The sequence below is a fragment of the Mustela nigripes genome, chromosome 13, assembly GCF_022355385.1.
Source record: "Mustela nigripes isolate SB6536 chromosome 13, MUSNIG.SB6536, whole genome shotgun sequence".
NCBI lineage: Eukaryota > Metazoa > Chordata > Mammalia > Carnivora > Mustelidae > Mustela > Mustela nigripes.
Window position 1 is genome coordinate 94,459,473 of NC_081569.1, and position 22,536 is coordinate 94,482,008.

Genomic DNA, 22,536 nt, shown 5'->3' on the forward strand with positions numbered 1-22,536 from the left:
TATTATAAATCAAGCCATTTTTTCCCCCAGAAAACTAGTTTACTAGCACACCACTGAACCAAAAATAAATTTAAAAAATAAAAAGATAATGACGTTAATTAGAGGAATTTTATACCAATAAACTTGACAATTTAAGAAACATGCTCTTAGGGGAAAAAAAAAACCTTGAAAAAGTGATTTTGGGGGCACCTGGGTGGCTCAGTGGGTTAAGCCTCTGGCTTCGACTCAGGTCATGATCTCAGGGTCCTGGGATCTAGCCCCGCATTGGGCTCTCTGCTCAGCAGGGAGCCTACTTCTGCTCTCTGCCTACTTATGATATTTGTCTCTCTCTGTCAAATAAATTAAAAAAAAAAACAGATTTTCAGTACAACTGTATTTATCAAAGAAATTCAATCTGTAATTGAAAATCTCTGTACAAAGCAATCTATAAGCCTGAGGGCTTCTTCTGAAAATTTTTTTCTAAATAATGAAGGAGAAAGTAACACAGATTTCACATAAACTTAACATAGCAAAAAAAAAAAAAAATGTTTGCTGACTTGGCTTTTTTAATACCTTTTTTGGTACTGAAGTGTAGTTTATACCTTTCATTTGTTTAGTATCCATTCATATGTAAATATCTATTCAAATATCTCCCTATTTTTAAATATAAGTTTGTTGTTTTATTATTGAATTTCAGGAGTTATTAATATAATCAGGTTATAAGTTATTCGTATGCTTATGGGATGAGAGTAATTTCTTCTAATTTCTGGCTTATTTTCTTAATGGTGCCTTTTGATAAACAGAAGTTCTTAATATTTTATGAAACTCAATGTCTTATGATAAGTTTTATTTTTATAGATTTATTAAGAATATGTCATCAGAGAATGATGACAGTTTCACTTCATTTAAATCTACTGGGTTTTAGTTCTTTTTCTTGTCTTATTTCCCAATGGAAACTGCAGAAGGTATAATGTTGACTAGATGCAGAGAGAATGAACATCATTCCCTTGTTGCCAGTCTTTAGAAGGCAAGTATTGAGTATTTTGTTATTGGGAATTATCTTAGCTGGAGGTTTTTGTAGTTGTGTTTCATTACATTGACCATCCCCTTCTATTTCTAAAATTGATGTTAAATTCTACCAATTTTTTCCATATTAATTGAAATGTTATTTTTCATTTTAATTTGTTAATGTAGTAATTGTATCAACTGCTATTTGAATATTAAACAAATATGCATTTCTTGGATACAATCCACTAGATAACTCTGTATTATCCTGTTTATATATTGGTGGAATTGATTTGAAAATACTTTGTTCAGATTTTTATATCTGATTATGAAGGCTACTAGCATTTAATTTTCATTTCTTGTAATATATTACTGCCTTCTTTTACTACTAGGGTTATGGTGGCTTTTAATAGGAGTTGGGAAGTGCTTTCTCTTTTTTGACTTTATGAATTTTGTTTGTGTGTATATAGGATTGACATTATTTATTCCTATATATCAATAGGCCATGTTTTCTGTTTTAGATAATTTTAAATGATGAATATCTAAAAGATGAATAATGAATATGAATTTTTAAAAAATTCTCACATTAATTTTGATGAATTCTGCTTTTCAATAAACCCATATTGGAAAAAGTTTTTCATTAAACTCCCTCATTGTCTTTTTAAATTTGTAAATTCTACAGTAATGCCACCTCTTTCATTCCTGATGTTAGTAACTTATAGTTTATCTATTGTTTTCTTGATCAGTCCTTTTAAGAATTTATCAACTTGTCATCCAGGAATATATTTTTGGCTTTTTTTAGTTTTGTTGCTTTTTTTAATATTTCATTGACATATGCCCTTTTAAAATTATTTTCTTTCTTCTCCTTTGGGTCTGATTTCTATGTCTCATATATTCTTTGTTTCTCCATTCCTCTTTTCTTGTGTTTATCAGCATGATTCAATTATTTGACAGCATTTAGCACTCATTAAAAATTCTTAGCTAATTATAAATAGAAGAATATAATTAAAATGCCAGCAGTAAATATTATATTTAATGGTAGAGTACTTAAAACTTTCCCCTGGAGACTGGAGAAAATGAGGATACATGATATTCTACTCCTATTACAAATGTAATTTGTATGGCTTTGGCAATAAACCACATAAGGAAACAAATATAAAATATGTAAGGATTAAAGGAAGAAATACATCTTTCATTATCTGAAGCCAACATGATTCTGTATTTAGAAAATTCAAAAGAATCTAAGACATCATTATAATCAATAAGTGAATTTAGTAAAGTTGAATAATACAAGGTCATTTGCATTACTGTATACCAGCATAAGATAAATAGGAAGTGGAATTTTAAAAATGATACTATTTAAATTACCAAGAACAATAAAACTATCAAGTACTAAAAATAAGTCTAACAAATGTTTAAGACCATTCCCTGAAAATCACATACTTTTTTGAAAAAAATTAAAGATGAGAAGTAAATGAAGGGATAGATAATGTTGATAGACTGGAATATTTGCATATTATATTCAATCCAAATAAAATTTTCAGCAGTTTTTTCTTTGGTGACAGGGTGAACATTAAAGCTGCCCAGAAAACGTGTGTGGAAACACAAAGGGCCAAGAATAGCCAAGGCAATCTTGAAAAAGAAGAAAGAAAAGCCAGATTTTTTAAAGTTTAATATAATGTTATAGTAATTAAGATACAGTAATATTAGTGTAAGTATAAACAAAAACCAATAGAATCAAAATGGGTCCAGAAACAGGGCCACATGTATCTGATAGTTTTATGCATGACAAGGGTGATATTGCAGTGTAATGGGAAGGAACCGTCAATTCAGTAGGTGGTGATGAGTCAACCAGACATGGAAATTGAAAAAAAAAATTACCTTATGCCCACCTCAAACTACATATTAAAATCATTTCGAAAGGAATTAAGGGTTAAATATTATAAGTAAACAAACTTATAGCAGAAAACAGATGAGTATATCTTTATTAGCTGGGGTTAGAAAAAGGTTTCTTAAGTGGGATAAAAAATGCACTAATCTTAAATTTTTTTGATAGTTTAGACTGCATCAAAATGAAGACTTTGATGCATGATAGGACGACATTGATTATGACAAGCCATAAAGTAGGAGGAAATATTTTTCAATAAATATATTCAGTAAGTGATATTTCAGAATATACAAAGAACTCTACAAATAAAGAAGAAAAAAACATAACCCAAAAGGGGTATATGGGGCGGGGGAGTGGGAAGTGAAATCGGCCAAAGACTTGAAAAAGTAATAGTCAAAAAGATAATCAAATGGTCAAAAACCATTTGAAGAGTTGCTCAACTCATCCATCATAAGACAAATGTAATTTAAAACACAGTATGATTCCATAGTACCAATAGAGGGGTTAAAATTAATTAATTAATTAATTAATTAATTAAAAAAATACAGACACTATCAAATGTTGACAAAGACGTAGAACAAAAGGAAAGCTTGTAGAAGTGTACATTGGAAAATTTGATATTAGATAGTAACCTTCTTACCCTATAATTCTTAAGTTTATGTCCAATAGAAATGCATTTGTATATTCACTAAAAGATTGGCACAAAAATATTCTGAGTATAACTATCACATAAAGTTATCAAACTGGACATAAAAGTTCATAAACAGTCAAATAAAATAATTCTGTTATATGTATCCAGGAGAACATTATATTATAATGAAAATAAAAAGGCTCTGGGTTTACACAGCAGCATATGAATCTCACAAATACAATATTGGGACAGAAATCTAGACACAAATTCCACTGTATAGTTCCTTTTATATAAAATTTAAAAGAACAAAAGTAGTCTGAGAAGTTCAAAGTCAGAATAGAGGTCACATTTCAGTGAAGCTGTGGAGGAAGGGCAGGAGGAAAGCTTGACCGCTATTAATTCTTTGCTTCTCAGTTTGGGTGCTGATGACACACATATGCTCACTCTTTGAAAGTTCATTAAGCTATGTACTTATAACTCCACAATTTGTTACATTTTATAGGTTAAAATTAATTAATATCTTATACTGCATTTTTAAGATAGTGATTTAATATTGTCAAATTATATCATCAGCAAGCAGGGGGCATTCTATGATAATCAAGTATTAAAACTGATAACGAAATCATGGGGACACTGAGTCTAGACTTCCAAAACTGCGAGAGAAATAAACTACTGAATAAGAACCTTGCTATCTAAGTGAGTATCATCATTTATGTCTCTGAGCACTCCCACCAAATAAACTTCTATATTAATAGACCAACTGCAATCTGTTACATGCCTCCCTTTTGAGTTTTTTTATTTCTGTTAGAAGAAATTGATAGTCACTGTGAAAGGAAATGAAATGTACTACACTAGAAACAATCCTTCAAAACAATTTTCTGTAAAGAAAGTTAGCATTTGACTTGTACTATACAAAGGAGCTATAATATGACATTTTTCATCTACTTTAGATCACACACACACACACACATACACCAGGATAATTAGGAGAAATTTTAGGAAGGAAATTGATAAAGGCAACATAAATACCTATTATTTCATTTTCCATTATGTTGGTTTCATGTCTTAGATAACCTGCTGTCTTCTAGTGCTATGAGAAACATGAAGATTTTATAGGAATCGGGAGCACCATAAATGACAATATTGTGTTCATTGACTCCATGGGGCTCAATGGATGGCATGGGGGAGAGAGCATGTTTTAGAAGCCTAAAACAGAGCTCTTATTGTCATAGCAAAAAAACAGGTTTCAACAAGATGGGATTGGGAGGGAGATAAGCCATAAGAGACTCTTAAACTCACAAAACAAACTGAGGGTTGCTGGGGGTGGGGGGGGTCAGGAGAGGGTGGTTGGGTTATGGACATTGGGGATGATATGTGATATGGTGAGTGCTGTGAAATATGTAAGCCTGATGATTCACAGACCTGTACCCCTGGGACAAATAATAATTATATGTTCATAAAAATAATTATTTTAAAAAAAGAAAATTTTCCCATCTAAAAAAAAAAAAAAATTGGGTTTCAAAAATTAGAAAACACATTGAAAAACTAACAAATCAGGTGAGAAATGTTACCAAAGCGAGTACAGAGCTTCAGAAGAGTCTTAAGAAATGGATTAGGTGAACAATTGAAACTGAGAGAGAGAGAGATCATTAAAACCCAGAAGATAAGAGCTGATGAAGATGGGCCACAGAGAAGAGGAAGTCCCCAGTAAAGACGGCCCATGCAGCCTTTTCCCAAGATGACTCACAGAGAGAGTCGAATGTCAGGTTAAGAAGTACTGACCTCTGAAACGCTGAGATGAATGTCAAAAATCGTTACACTCTGACATTAATATTGTATCAGAATGTACAGTGCTTTTTTGAATTGTGGGGTTTTTTTTGTTTTTATTTTGTTGTGTGTGCATGTGAATAGTTTTATGTACCTTTTAAATTGGTTTTGGGTGCCTGGATGGACTCAGTGGGTTAAGCCGCTGCCTTCGGCTCAGGTCATGATCTCGGGGTCCTGGAATCGAGTTCCGCATCGGGCTCTCTGCTCGGCAGAGGGCCTGCATCCCTTTCTCTCTCTCTCTGCCTGCCTCTCTGTCTACTTGTGATCTCTCTCTGTCAAATAAATAAATAAAATCTTTAAAAATAAATAAATATATGTTTATAAAAAATAAAAAATTAAAAGTAAAAAAAATCTTTAAAAATAAATAAATAAATAAATAAATAAATAAATAGGTTTTAAAGGAAACTTTTATCTAGGCAGAGTTTGTGAACAGCAGCACTGTTTTTGTTTTGTTTGTGGCGGGGAGGGAGGGAGAGAGAGAGAGAGAAATGGGACAGAGGGAGAAGGAGAGAGAGAATCCCAAGCAGGCTCCACACCCAGCTTGGAGCCTGATATGGGGCTTGAGGCCACAACTCTGAGATCATGATCTGAGCCAAAATCAAGAGTCAGACACCTAACCAAATGAGCCACCCAGGCATCCTTGAAAGGAACACTATTGACATTTTGTACGAGATAATTATTTTTCTGTGGAAGCTGTCAGTGCTCAGCAGCATTTCTGGCTTCTACCTTTTAGATACCCAAAGGTCACTACCACCTCCAGTCAAAACAATCAAGAATGTCTCAGTAAACTGCCAAATATCCCCTAAAAGGAAAAACTGCCTCCTGTTGAGAACCACTGACCTAAGCAGGTAAATAAAATGATACCACTCTCTCTCTCCCTCTTTTTTTTTTTTTTTTTGCAATAGGTTTGCCTCATCCATTCTATCATAGCTGAAACTCAAATGTGAATTGTATTATCTCTATTCATGTTAAGTAAATAAAGTATATGGGGCATAAGTTATAGAAAACATGGAAAGAATAATCCTAATGTTTATACAACTTAAACCTTCTATAATTAAAAAGTAAATGAAAGGTTTTTAAAGTATTTTCCCAATTTTGTGATTCTGAAAATTAATTAAATAGTTTGGGAATACATTTATTGACTTCTCCATGGATAAATTTTCACTTACTAGTCATTAACACTTGAATTAACAGATGAATTCTGGTTAAGAGGAACTTGAATTTCTGGGTTGATTCATTTACAGGCACACACAATTTTCAGATAAGTATATCTGTTGAAGCAAAAGAGTAAAAAAAGAAGAAGAAGAAAAGATTCTTTGAAAGCTAAAATGAAGATCTCTTATGGAGTCTGGAGAGAAATAATTTAAGAACTAGGTTTGATTGATTCTATTTAGAAATTTGCTGAAGCATTTAAAGATAGCACTGGTTTTGGAAGTATTTAAGACAGAATTCAAAGGGAAACAAAAACAAAGTAAACAAAATTTGGCAGGTTGACCAATTCAATTAAAAATTGCATATACAATCTCATGCAAGTTAAGACTGCAAAAAATTAACTTTTAAGCATCATTTTAAAATCATAAAATAAGATGTATAAATTAGTTTCTGAAAATATTCTATTATAAAAGGGGGAAATTAAATATATATTTTTCTTTAAAAGTTTATCAACAGTTTCTAACATGTCATGAATAAGAAAATAAGAGTAAATTCAAAAAGCTAGTTAACATCACCATTCTGGGCAGCAAAGAAAAGAGACACTCGTTCTAAATATGTAAAGATTCTCATTTTTCAAAGATCACTTTATATGTCACCTTCTTCTGTGGAATTTTCCTGTTTCTCCCGAATCAGAATCAACTGTTTCTTCATCTGAGGTTCCAACAGTTCATGCCCATGCTTCTATTGTGGTTATGGTCTTTCTTAGGATTTATGCCTGATACTTTTCTCCCTGTAAATGTAAGACTCTGTGGTTTCAGTGACCACACTCGTTCCTCTTCCTGTCCTTCATAGCAACTGACACAGATACAGGTTAGAGCAGAAATTTTCTAAATACCTCTGAAAAGCATCGTTCACATTGATCTAGGTTTAATATCCTGTGGTAAGTAACCAAAAAAATATATAGAAAATAGAATTTTGTTTTAAAGTTTAATGGTTCTTTAATGTTTATGTTAATATGTGTAAATCTGTAGAGCCATGTATTGGTACTCATGCATTTCTGTGGGTAAGTTTGTAAAGAGAAATAAAGAATGATTAAGACAAGAAATGGGTATAGGTTAAGGTGCATTTTGGCAAAATTGAACCATAGATGGTTAGAGCAAAAGTATCTTAGAGTTAATTTACTGCAATTTCTTGGTTGTAGAGAAAAGTAAGCAGAGGTCTGTTTACATACTCATGATCTGATATCTAATTTAAGGGAAGCCAGAACCATATCACAGATCTCTTTCCTTAAATCTTACTGCCTACAGACCATTTAACCCACACGAACTCAGTGAGGTGAATCAGTAGACTTGAGAAATAATACCTGTCATAACAATAGGACAAAACAAAAGTGAATTATTGGGATTTCATCAGGATAGAAAACCTTTGCACAGCAAAGGAAACAATGAACAAAACTAAAAGAAAATCTATGGAGTGGGAGAAGATATTCACAAATAGCATATCAGATAAAGGGCTAGTATCCAAAATCAATATGGAACATATCAAACTCAACACCCAAAAAATCAAAAAATCCAGTCTAGAAATGGGCAGACAACATGAGCAGACACTTCTCCAAAGAAGACACACAAATGTCCAACAGGCACATGAAAAGATGCTGACCATCACTCATCATCATGGAAATGCAAATCAAAACCACAATGAGATACCACCTCACACTGGTCAGAATAGCTAACATTAACAACTCAACTTCACTCATATGTGCAATTTAAGAAACAAAACAGATGAACATAGGGGAAGGGAAGCAAAAATAAAATGAGATGAAAACAGAGAGGGAGGCAAACTCTAAGAGACTTTTAACTGTAGAAAACAGTTGCTGGAGCGGAGTGCGGTAGGGAGGAGGGGGTGACTGGGTGACGGGCATTAAGGAGGGCACTGGATGTAATGGGCATTCGTTGTTACATGCAACCGATGAATCATTAAATTCAACCCCTGAAAGAAATACTAAAGTAAATGTTAACTAAGTTGAATTTAAATTAAAAATTTAATTAAGAAAACCCCAAAAACAATAGGATAAAGAAGACTGAATTAGGAGATTTCAAATTAATATCATTGTTTTAGCCCTATTTTACAACTATAGGGTATACAAAATAAAACCCAAAACAAAAAACTAAAAAAAACAAAAAAAAATACATAAAATGCCTTCAAAGAAACTGATTAAATAATTTTTAAAATAATGTTAGTTGAATAAGGCACTTATTTTCTGGATATTAGCAAGTATTGACTTTTACAGCACCACTACCAGTTGGCAGATCTCTTTTCGAGTGGAGTTAAATATGACTTCATCTACCAAGGAGGACAATATAAGCTTTAATAAAATAAAACATATATAACTAAGCTGTCTGTAGATCTTTATGTAAACATAATAATAATAAGAGCAGGTGGGGCACCTGAGTCACTCGGTCAGTTAAATCATCTGAGCTTGGCTCAGGTCATGTCTTCAGGGTCTTAGGGATCCAGCCTGAGTCAGGCTCTGCACTTAGCACGGAGTCAGCTTGTCCCTCTGCCCTTCCCCAGACTCATGTACGTGCATGCACGCTCCCTCTCTCTCAAATAAATAAATAAAATCTTTAAAAATAATAAGAGAGGGCGGTATCTAGATAAACTTCTTTTACTTGAAATTATATTTTATGATAATTCCTCGTTATTTCAATGAACAAATTTAAGTTAGATATATCCTATTTATGAAAAGAAACTGAGCTATCTGTATTCAGATGAGAATTACTGAATTTGATAATTTTCATATTTTGTATAGCCCAGATTAATTTTTTTTAAATAATAATGAAACCATTTCAGAGCTATAAAACATAATATAATAAAATTCTCTCTGGTGTTTTGGGGAGAGGTAATTACTACAGAATATTAAATTGGGAAAACAGAAATAGAGCATTTAATCTACATGAATAATTGGGACACCTGCACACAGCCGACAGCTTTGCTTTTGAAGAATGTTAAAGATGGTTTTTTATAATTTCAGGTCTTATCGTTATAGTTTTTATTAATGAAAGATCATGGAAGAAAACTGTTGATAAATGGAAATTTAATTTGATTAAAATGCCTGAGAAGTACAATGACCTTGTTATTGAAAATCCACAAATAACATACTTTTAAAAATATACTGAAAGCTAAATTTAATCAATTATTTCTAGAAAATTGTCAATTAATTCTAACTTTCTGATCAATGGCTTGAGATAGATCTTTTGACAAAAACAATGAACATACTTTTTAAAGTATAGGTTACTTGTTCTATTCCTTGTTTATATTTTATGCTTTATTCGTGCAGTTATTTTGTATCTTTGTCTTCTGTGATTCAATTGGTCTCTTCTAAGTAATAGAAATTCTTAAAATTCTTAGACATTAATTTGTAAAACAGCCAGTGAAAGTAAAGGAGTCATGCTAAGTCCTTCACAATGCAATATCATTTAGAAAATCATAAACTATAAATACTTTCTTGGTTAGAACTTGGAAGTATGCCCACCATTACCACAGGAGAAAGTGCTGACTAACAAAGACAGAATTTCCTCCAGTTAAAATGATTATATATTTAAGAAAGAATCCCTAGTAAGTCTCTGGCAAGGCAAAAATCACAGGAAATAATAAAGGACATTAGTCAGCTAAGTTTGGGAACTAGGGAGTAGATTGCATATTTTTTAAAACTTGACTAAATTTTGTAAGGCACTATAGTACCCTGGTTAAGCCAGTGGCCCTGGAACCATATTGTCTGGGTTTTGATTCTCAGCTTTGCTGCTTAGACAAGGCTTGTCTGGGGAAAGTTACTTAACTAGTCCTTCATTAGTTTTACTTTTCTTTAAAATGGGAATCATAATATTTTTTACCTCATAAATATTTTGGAATGATTGAAAAGTTAATGTACACAGTGTGCCTGGTAGTTTCGTACATAGTAAATGTCCCATCAGTATTAACTATTACTATTACCTAAGTGGAACTAATATATTCAACTGTTTATATTTTTTTCTCTTAGAATTTTAGAATTATATTTTTTTGGGTAATAAGCCTAAAGATCCTTTAGTAATGTTAGGAGTGCTAATATTTGATGTATTTCCAGTAAGTGAGTTCTGAACAAATACATTTGATACCACAATTCAGATTTTTAGAGAGAATTCAGTCATTTCATGTGGATACACGAGAGTTAGTTAAATCAATACTTTTCAGTACAGGGGGTTATGATGTTCCTGGAGGTTACAGTATATTACTGGAAAGTTAGAGAAGTGTAAATTCATGCCTCACTGAATACATATTGACTTCCTCCATAAAGGTTAAATTTATTTCAATATTGACAACATTTTTTCTCCTTCCATATTAGAAATCCGAGATAATAGCCAACAAAAAAAAATGGTCTGAACTATTTCTAAAATTAAAAAAACAGTTTACAGTGCCACTTAGTAGAGGCTAGGGGTTCAAGATAGGGGCTGATGAAATTAAGGAGAAAATGGGAACAAAATAAGAGTCATAAGTGAGCTTGAGGCAACATGGGATTTGACGTGAAGAACATGGTTTGTGGAGTACAACACATATTGTGATGCCTTTTAAAAAACATGTCTGTAGATTATTTGACACACCTCCCTTTGATCCCCTCTGGGAAATAGGACAGCCTTTACCACTCTTAACTATAGGAAATAAACAAAGTTGCTGCAGAGGAGGGGGATGGGGGATGGGGGATGGGGTAATTGAGTGATGGACATTAAGGAGGGCACTGGATGTAATGGGCACTGGGTGTTATATGCAACTAATGAATCATTAAATTCTACCCCTGAGAGAAATAATACAATATATGTTAACTAAATTGAATTTAAATTAAAAATTTAATTAAGAAAACCCCAAAAACAATAGGATAAAGAAGAGTGAATTAGGAGATTTCAAATTAATATCATTGTTTTAGCCCTATTTTACAACTATAGGATATACCAAATTAAACCAAAAACCAAAATCTAAACAAACAAACAAAAACCCAAAATACATAAAATGCCTTCAAAAAAACTGATTAAATAATTTTTAAAATAATGTTAGTTGAATAAGGGGCTTATTTTCTGGATATTAGCAAGTATGGACTTTAAAGCACTACTACCAGTTGGTGCATCTCTTTTTAAGTGGAGTAAATTTGACTTCATCTACCAAGGAGGACAATATAAGCTTTAATAAAATAAACACATATAACTAAGCTGTTTGTACATCTTTATGTAAACATAATAATAAGAGTAGACCGGGCACATGGGTGACTCAGTCAGTCACCTTGAATAGAATGCAGATATGACATTGCATGACCTCAGAGCCCAGGTTAAAAGAATCCACACAGTTCTTTGGGTCTTTGCCCTGAGATCCAGTAGAAGTCTGGCTACTTGTGAGCCTGCCGTTTGGAGAAACAATGTAAAGAGACTATTGAGAGTCAATGACAGAGACAGAGACTAACCTAAAGAATTTAGCTGTTTAAACTTTTTAGTTTAGCAACAGATACCTAAATGAAAAGCCTTGAAGATGATTCCAGCCCTACCTGCTTCCTGAGTACAATCATATGAAAACCTGAATTTTTTAGCTAAGACTCTGAACCCCCAGATTTGTGAGCGAAACAATTGACAGCTTCAGTTTTGAGTTACTGTTTGGGGGTGGTTTATTAAACACCAGTAAATAATCAGAACAATATGACCTTTCATATTGTTATATCACACAGAAGTTTAGTATGATTTAATATGTATATAAAGTTTCTTAATTTAGCTTAATATCATTTAGTACATAACTAGGATATCAGAGAGAGATAGATGTCTGGAAGGAATGCTTATTATAAGCCACTAAAGTTGTTAAAGAGATCCATTTACTCAACATGTATTTATTGAGCATCTACTATATGTTGAGTAATGTTCTAAGTAATCACTGAATGACAATGGATAAATTCTTCATCCCCACAGTCCCCATGCAAGATTCAGACAATAAATAAAGAAATATGTGTAAATAGCTCTAAGCAGCTATTTTATAGATATAGAATAATGTGTCTAAAGTATAGTAGATAAAGAATAGAGGGACATGCAATGATAAGGAGAAATTTGACTTCCATTTTAGGTGATATGGAAGCCATGGGGAAGAGTTTTCATCAGGAGGATGAGATCATTTCAATCTGATTTTCAAAGTGATTGAAATGGCTCCTATATGAATGTAACTGAGATGGCTACCTGTTGACAAAAATCCATACCCTCTTATTCTTGAGCACACAGTAAGAATATGTTTCCCAACTTTCATGTCATTGGGTGTGACTGTGTGCCAATGATGACCATTAGGATGTGAGTAAAACTAACACTTGTCTGACCCATAAAAGATCTCCTATGTGTGCTCATTTAAGCTCCTTCCCACTTCCAGCTGACAGGGAAACCTTAGAACCCACAGACGGAAGATGGCTGAGACACCATCAACCTAGGTGTCAGAATGAGTGCATGGAAAAGACTCTCCATACTCACACACACACTGATCACACACACACTGATCTCACACACACACACACATACACACACCAATCACACACACAACACCATCAGCAGCATTATCAACTAGGAAACATCTGAACTTTTTCATGAGAAAAATCTAAAGTGTTCTTATTTCACATAATTATATGTATGGTTCTGTTAGCAGCCTAGTCTACCTCATCTCATAAGTGGATAAAAGAGGGTCTTCTAAAAATGGAGCCAGAACAGAAAGATGAAGGAAAAGACTATTTCAATCAACTACAGGAGATATACTAATAGTTTACACAAAGGTGGTGACAGTGAACTTAGCAACGCATAACCAGATTCAGAGTACAGTTTGAAGACAGACCCAACATGGATCAAGATGGCAGGAGGGGAGCCTGTCTATTTCATCTCAGTCCTGCTGGGGAGCTTTCTGTAGGACCAGCTGGAGCTCTGAAATATTTTCTTTGAAAATGTACCTGATCTACCTGGGGAAGCCAAAACCTGTTTGGCAACAGGACAGAGGTGACCACACTGGAATTTGTGTACTCTCACACAGTTTCCCAGTAAGCATTTCCACTAAACAGATTAGAGTCACAAGGAAGGAGAGGCTTGTTGTAGGCTCTGTTTAGTTGGCTGCTTGGAGGAAAGAGAGAAGCCTTCAGCAGAAAGGGGAAAGGACACTGCATGACAGCTTGTACTCAGAGAACGTGGCACTTAAAGGGACTCTCGGGAGATGCCATCACTAGGTCTCAATCCTTGATATACATGGATGTACACTCATCTAGATCGAGGAATCTCCCAAGAGTCCAATAAGATGCCACATAAAAAAGAAAAATGTTTTATATAGAGAAGATCTCTCTACTCCACCCTAAGCTATGGCTGTCAGAACCTGGCGATCAGATCATGGGTGGAGAGGGTGGGCAGGACAGTGGAGGATCCACAGACCAAGAGAAAGAAGCCAACCATACCACCAACTCTGCTTTCCCACTGCAGGTCTCTAGCCCAGTGTGGACCCAAGCTGGGCAGGAGAGAAACTTTACATTAAATCAGGTGTGGAGTTTTACTACTATGTTGGATCACGCATCCAAAAACATTGAACTAAATCTATGCTTGTGATTTGAATGTACTGTAAGACTCTCTATTTCTAATACTGAGCATAAATGTCATGGGCTATGCCTGACTTTTCTTCCTGAAACAGGGAAGATTAAACCACTGAATAAAATTTAAAGAGACCACAGGAAACTAAAATACAATAATGTCTTGATCACGTTATGAACCATGCTTGTTCAGCACAGTGGTTCAATTCATGACAGATGAGAAATGTGGAAATGACATACTGAACAGGAGTTTGGAAAGCAGAGTCCAGGCCATGCTACTTTTCTCCTGACTTGGGAGAAATATGGCTCAATCACTAAAATTTCTTGAAGAATCCTAAGACAAGGCATTGCAGCTCTATTTCTAAATGCCTAACAAAATATTAAAACATACAAGAGTGCTCTTCAGTTTTGAGCTTGCTTTCTACATGAAGTATTGTCTACATTACTTAAAGTGTTTCCTATTTAAAAATATCAAATGACAAATTCAGAAATGTTTGTCTAGAGTTTTATTCCTGTCTGCCCCCTATGTTCTGATTTTTTCGTCCATGAATATTCTCAAATTGTAATGGGAATTCTATGCACAAAATATCCCTGGAGAGAAAACCTGGTCTATGGATTTCGATTTAATTACAGATAAGAATGGGGGGGGGGATAAACCTAGGGTTCTATTTTTACTATATCCATAACACCACTAATCTGAGACGCTATAGAGGTCTACAAATTCAGAAGACTTGAAAATAATTTCTTTGATATAATAAAAAGAGAACCATTTTCTTTAACTGAATTCCTTGGCCTCTGTGGTAGAAATCAGATGCCTCACATTATAGCAGCAGTTTCTCTCCCCACATGCAATCTAGGACCCGTTAACCAAGGCTATTTCTATATTCAGTAACATTTTATACAAACTCGATTTTATGAATGATGTGAATGCCACTGCTGAGAGGTCTCACTGGTAATATAATACGGTGATGCAAATGTACGCTTCAGCTAAATTAAAGGCATAAAGATAAATTATAAATTGGGGAAATACATTTTTCAGTTATATGATTTTTTTTTTTTTAGGTTATTCCTGTCAAAGTTGGAAACTGTCCTTTGTAAGAACACAATGAAAATTGCTAGACAGAATGGGAGAGAACAGATCGCTTCCTGAGCATGTATGGGCTGTGGCTTGTTAGTCCCATATGGAGGGCGCCTGAGCAACACAAGATATTTTATGCTAGATATTCTGCAGTTTGTATAGGAATTCAATGCAATTGCAGATAATCTTCTGGTCTAACGACATTTAAAGCATCACTTTTCTCTAGTGAATTCCTATTCACTATAAAATAATGGAATGAAAGGTTCTCCATTCCATCCATGAGTCTTAAAAATAGTTTGGCAATACTTTAATCTCAATTTTTGTAGCAAGATTTGGTAGAATTATTTCATGGCTATTTGAGAAAGCGTGTGTTTAGAGGTAAACAAATTAAAAGCAGAAATAATAAACATGGGTGATTTGTACGGTTCTGTTCTTTTTTCTTGAAAACTGAGGTGGCAGAAGAACAGAATCTGGTAACTCACTGAGACAAGGCTTAGAGCAGTCCCATTTCACTGATATTGGTATGGAAGTTAGGAAGGTTAAGATACTTCCATTCAGGGACCCTGTCTTTTTATTTATTACTATATATTATCCCTTTGTATTCTTATCTTCCTTACAGAATTGTAAACTCCTTTGAGGGTAGGGGTTTAGTCACCGATCTTTGTAGTTACCCCAATGTATCCCTTACAGATTTGCTGAGTTGTTAGACTATGGTGGTTGTCCAGTAGAAATCTATAAAATCAACTGAAATAAAGATCACATTCCATTAGTTTTAAAATCCTTATTTATGTTCACATTCAAATATCTCTAAAATCACAATGTACCTTATGGTCAATACCCTTCTATGACTACTATTAGAAGAGCACAGCTGTGGTGATCTGGCTTGGAATAAAATCAGAGATAATATTTCTCTATAATTATGAATTATAAACATTCTTAATGAGAAAGACATTGGGTAGAAAACCATAGTCATCAAAGACTGGGATTAAAACAGTTGCGTTGGTTCTCAGTGTGAAATTTTAAGAATAATTTAATAAGTATTTAATTATTTAATAATTATTTATTAATAATTATTATTAATAATAATTTAATAATAATTTAATAATTTATTTTCCTTTTTACATTTACTAATGAGTGGTATATGGTTTAAAAGAAAACCCAAGTATAAACAGATCTGAAAGACTTCTTTCAGCAACATTCTATTTCATAAGAAAACACTGTGGTAGCTTAAGTGATGTTATGTTTTACTTTGTAGTGATATATAAAATAATGGCACACCCTGCAATTACTAAATATTGTATGGCCCATGATTTTGTAGCAGGTAGCCCATTTTCTAGTGTCTAGATTTGTATCTAACACCCTGCAATATTTTGAATAGAGCATGCTTTTGGTTAAGTAACATATTTCTAAAAATTTGGAGAGTAACAGGTAACAAAAGCACCATAATTCATGTTCACATAATCACAAAAGTTAATCTCAATATAATCAATTATGTTTTGCTTCCATTATAATCATCCATCATGAGAAACTTTTATTTGCTGTGAGAAGAGTCCTCTTGGGCATATGGATATCTATTTTAAATTTAGAGCCCTTGGTGTCCATCCTCCATCCTAACCCAGGACCATGCCAGGTGAAGTGAGACATGCAGAAACACAGTCTCCTTACACCCTAACTTACATCGTCCAAACTGGAGGGATAGCATCTCTTTTACAACTTGCAGCAGCCACACTAAAACATCAATTCTACCGTTGATTTAGCGACCACATTTATGTAAATTCCTCAAATACACTTTGTTTTTCATGAGCTCTGACTTTTCCATGTCTTTTCCTAATCTCAGTCTGTTAAAACTCTACTCAGTCTAAAGAACCTGATGTAAATGTCATTAGATATTTCCTAAAACCTCAGCTAGAAGATACTGTAATTTTTTATATGTCTATAGCTTTTGTTTATGCCTCTCAAACACTGTATCATAGGGCTATTAATCAAGGTATTTTATTTTCACTGATAGTATAATCCTTGAGTACAAAGTAATGGTTTATAGATTTCTATATAATCCCACAATTTAGAGCTCTGCTTCTAATAGGGATTCAATAAATGTTTATTAAACATCTAACTGATACATTTGCTAAATTCCTAAACTAATACACAATCTGAATAATAAAGTTTAATGCTCTATGCCACATTTGCATTTTCATGATTTTTTTTTTTTACTAAGAACATATAAAAACTATTTAATGGAATAGTTTCATAATATCATTAAGAATATGTTACAAAAACTATCCAATGCAAATATAAATTATGGTTATTAAGATTGAGAAATTTTAGTATCCATTAGATATCATTCATCAATTATAAACAATTTCCTATGTATTTTAAACATACATGCAATATTTGAGGAAATGTTTTTATATCAAACATTATCTGTTTTGCAGTAGCCTGGTTGATCCAGAAATCAATGTGGTAACACTCTCTAGGCCAACTCACCTCTCACAATGATGTTGGTGGACTTTTTTGCAGGGTTTCCCACATTATTATTGGCGATGCAGCTGTAAGTACCAGCATCTTCTGAGGTGATGGCGGGTATGGTCAATGTTCCTCCATTCAAAACAGTCTTTTCAGGCAGAGTCCCAAAGGACCTGACCCAGGTGAGAGTGGGTGCAGGTTCTCCTCCTGTTGTAACACATACTAATGTTATGGCCTCTCCAGGATTTACAACTATAGGGTCATCCACCAAGAGTTTAATTGACGGAGATGCTAAAAGACATAAACAAACAAACAAACAAACAAAAAATGCACTATTTAGATCTGTTACAACTGGAATTCCACAGCATGCTTTATATTTATTCAAACAATTAAAAAGACATACTCTTTTCCTTTGCCAAAATCTTATTGTATTAATGAAGTTTAAGCCAGATAAAATGGTTACTATATTAATTACATGGTAAAAACCTATAGAAGTGTATTAAGAATATTACACATATAGAGAGGAATTATAATTTGTGTATTCTGAGATTATTGTTCCGAAATCAGGATGACGAGGAGGATTAAAGTTTTTAAACAAAAATCCCTTTCCCTTTGAATGCTGACAATCACCATTTGCTTCTTTCCTTCCAGGTATAAGTATTGAAGCTGTTTAGTCCTTGTATTTTCATGGTAGGTATTGTCAATTATTTAATTTTGGGATCATTCTGAGGTGAAATGATATACTTCTGTACCTGAACACAATGAAGTAAGAGATAAAGGCATAGATCATTCTAGTCTTTTATTAAGCTATGGGCCTAGTTTTTGATCTTGAAAGGCATAAAAAAACTATCTAATTCCAATGCAGTCTCCATACTTCATCTCTCACCTCTCCATTCACAAAAGATCTAGACAGTGAGTTCTCATCACCACTGCTTTAAAACAAACAAATGAGAGCTCAAACATAGTCACCAAACTGTGCCTCCTAACCACTCGAATGTTTAGTTTATAATAATCTCCCCAGTAAGAATAGTCATTTGCAATCTTTCAGGTTAAAACATACAAAGATAAAATATCCATTCAAAAAAATGCTGTGTTAGACTTTTCATCAAACACTCAAAATAGAAACAACACAAAAAATATGTATGTTCACAGACAGCATTTTTCTGCTTACATTGCAGTGCTGGTCTCCAACAATGAATCCCTAAAGAAAAACAGGAGGATGCTGTATGCTGGTATTTAATCTCACATATTCAGATATATTTTATGCCAAAGTCAAAACTGTATTGTATGAAATCAATCCATATTAGAAACGCTTAACATGTTCAATTGTACTATGTGATTTTTTTTTTTCTATTAACTTCAGCTTAGACTTGGAGAGTGTTTTTCTCAGAATAAAAGGTAAATTCTTGTGTGGCCTGATATTCATCTTCCTTTTTAAAACAAAACAAAACAAAACAAAACAAAAAAGGAGAGCAAGAAAACAATCCCCTGTTATTATCATGGTACTGTGGAACAGGCACGGTTTGTCTGGATGACATTTTTAAATATAATTTTTGCATGTTGGTCCTTCTAACATGATTTTAAGTAATATGGAAGTTTTCAAAGTATCTTAATAGCCCTCGTGAGGTGTTGACTTTAAATTATAAAGATTTATGACTAAAATTAGAAAATGTACACAGTGAAAAGAATATGGAAAAGGCACTCATTTAGTAGAAAAGAGCATTCTCTGAAGAGTTAAGGTTGTTAAGCTGACAAGAGATATTACTATTTAAATATTTTTAAAACAGATATTATATTTATTGATATATTGCCACAAAAAAGTAAAAGATCTCCCTATAGCCTAACTGAACCTTATTTATACTATAAACTCTTACAAATGGATTTAGTTAAAATATAATTCTAAAGATTCCAAATTTTATATCATGTTAACCAAGCTCATTTGTTTTACACCATGTTTCAGTAAACTTAAAAGTCCCAAGGCTTAGGCACCATTAAGAGCATATGTTTGGGGGTGCCTGGGTGGCTCAGTGGGTTAAGCCGCTGCCTTCGGCTCAGGTCATGATCTCAGGGTCCTGGGATCGAGTCCCGTATCGGGCTCTCTGCTCAGCGGGGAGCCTGCTTCCTCCTCTCTCTCTCTCTCTCTGCCTGCCTCTCTGCCTACTTGTGATCTCTCTCTGTCAAATATATAAAAAAAAAAAAATAAAAAAAAAAGAGCATATGTTTGGACTATAGAAACATACAATGGTGATATAAACTCATGAAATATTTGTCCCTGAAATTGGCTTGTACAAGAAGAATTGTTTTTCTATTAGACAGAAAATATTTAAAGGAAAAAGCTCAAGAAAATTCCAAAGCTCAAACAATAACACATACATAACAAAACCATTGTTCTACCTCTAATGTACTATGCAGAACTATATTCACGGATATATTTTTTAAAAATCCTCTTTTCGAAAATGGAACTGAAAAAAGAATATTGTCCAACCTTTTTTATTGAAGATGGCATTCATTTTTCTGATTATCGCTGATATTAAAAATACCCCAGGGGCACCTGGGTGGCTTAGTCACTTAAGTGCCTGACTCTATTTTCGTTCAGTTTATGATATCAGGGTCATGAAATCGAGTCCTACATTGGGCTCTGTGCTGCATATGGAGACCGCTTGAGATTCTCTCCCTCCCTCTGCCCATCCCCCAACTTGTTCTAATTCAACATTCTCATAGGGCTTTTCAAAGCTCATGAGCAAAAATTGCTATATCTATTTCATCATCTACCTTGCAAATGAATGTTATTTTTTCTCAGTGTCCTTAAACTGTCCAACCATCCTGAGTATGCATTATAAGCTTCCTCTTTAGCACTTACATAGGTGTATAGGAAATGAGAATGAGAAATCTCATTGCATTAAATCATATAGGTAGCTGAGTGTTCAGTAAATGCTTATAACATGTGTTGGTCAGATTATTCTATCACTGTATCAGTATAAACATGTAAGACCACAGAGGTCATCAGTTTCCTTCTTAGTATGAGAAAAACACAGTGTCCTAAAACATACTGCAAGATCTAGACACCCATACATTCTTCACAACAACATGTACGAGAGAGAGATTACTATTCTAAATTCTTTGTTAGGTGATAAAGAAATTAAACACGAATGTTGAAAAGGGGACAAGAGTAACACTGAATGGAGAGAAAGTCCTTAAAAGAATACTGAATGTGGAACCTGTCAAAAGAAACCGCAGTAACTCTACAACATGCTAAGAGGAGAAAACAGGGATTTCCTAATGTCTGCTAGGATATCCTTCCATGTATCTACGATCAATAGCTGTTTATGTGAAAATAATGCGATAAGAAGAAAGAAAGAATAAGGAATGAATGGGTGGTTAATGGAGGCAACATTATCCATCAGGAGATAGGCACAAACTGAAATGAATAAAAACACAGTATGAGTTGAAGGAAGGGGGTAAAAATACACATGATTAACTTCCCACATCTGTTCTATGGCCCCACAATTTTTAAACTAAAAAATATAAAAGATGACAGACAAACCAAGTCAAGCTTCTATGTGGTGAGACATAACTTAAGCTATGCTTATAGACTCAAGGAATAGAAAAAAGTTTCTCTCAAAAGAGCTACTCACGTCACTGAGATGCAGAAACCACCATCTTTTCACAAATTTCACTGAAATCCATTTTCAATACACATTTCATTGAAATACAGGTTGCAGTGAACACGTCACATAATAAAAATGAGCATATTTTAGAAGTCGATATGAAGACTGAAAATAATCTATACATTTAGTTGGGATACCATTCAAATATGATCATTGTTGATATATTGATTGATTCTCATGAAGTCCAGGAATGACATCATTTTGAGGAATTCTGTTTAAACAATGCTCCAGGATATGGCAACATTTGAAACAGTATTCATAAATAATCTCTAATTCAGGAGAGAGGCTTTGCTACAGATATCGAAACCAAAATGCATTTTTCATTATGTTAATATTCACACACTGGATATTTCTGGAAATGATTGAGAACACAGAGTAAGTATGCTCCTTCATGGAAATTTACAGAAACGTCTCCTAGAAGAGACTTAGTTGATAATGCCAAACTGGGTTGGCACAACATTTTTTGTTTTATCATTTTTGTTGTTGCTGCTGCTGCTGTTAAGAAGGAATGTTTTTAGGTGTGTTGCTTATTTCCCTAGCAAAACAAATTTCAACACATTCTTTCATTCAATAAGTATTTATTGACCACCTACTATGTATTTAGTCACTGTGATAGGCGCTTGAGATGTACTGGTGGAAAAAAAAAACAGTCAAAGAATCCCTGCATTCAGAAGCTCACATCCTAGAAGGAAGAGAATCAGCCCTTTTCCCATGACTCCATTGTCTTAAGTGATTTTATATATTTATATCACCTGCCTATTCTTTGAAGTCATGTGCATTTATGATCCCTGATCAAGATGCTTATGCCACATGAGCAAAATGAGTATAGAAATTTGCCAAAAGATATTCATTATAAAACGAAACATTACAAAACGGAACAAATGTTATTTACATTTGATTCTAATCATTGAACAAGATAAAATGGAAAAATTAGAAATGCAACTTGTTTTCTTTTTTCTTATTTTATTTTATTTATTTTTTTTAATATAATTTTTTATTTTTTATAAACATATATTTTTATCCCCAGGGGTACAGGTCTGTGAATCACCAGGTTTACACACTTCACAGCACTCACCAAAGCACATACCCTCCCCAATGTCCATAATCCCACCCCCTTCTCCCAAACCCCCTCCCCCCCAGCAACCCTCAGTCTCATAAAATAATTTTTAATTTATTTATTGACAGAGAGAGTCAGAGAGGGAACACAAGCAGGGGGAGTGGGAGAGGGAGAAGCAG

The 22,536-nt window shown here is 33.7% G+C and overlaps 1 protein-coding gene across 1 annotated transcript in view; it reads right to left on the reverse strand.

Annotated features, from left to right (window-relative positions):
• The window catches only part of MDGA2 (MAM domain containing glycosylphosphatidylinositol anchor 2), an 844,384-nt gene that overhangs the window by 268,520 nt on the left and 553,328 nt on the right, over positions 1 to 22,536 (reverse strand). The window contains exon 6 of the mRNA XM_059373141.1: positions 17,654 to 17,923. Within this exon, the coding sequence (XP_059229124.1) occupies positions 17,654 to 17,923 (270 nt within the window). The remainder of the gene's footprint in view (positions 1 to 17,653; positions 17,924 to 22,536) is intronic.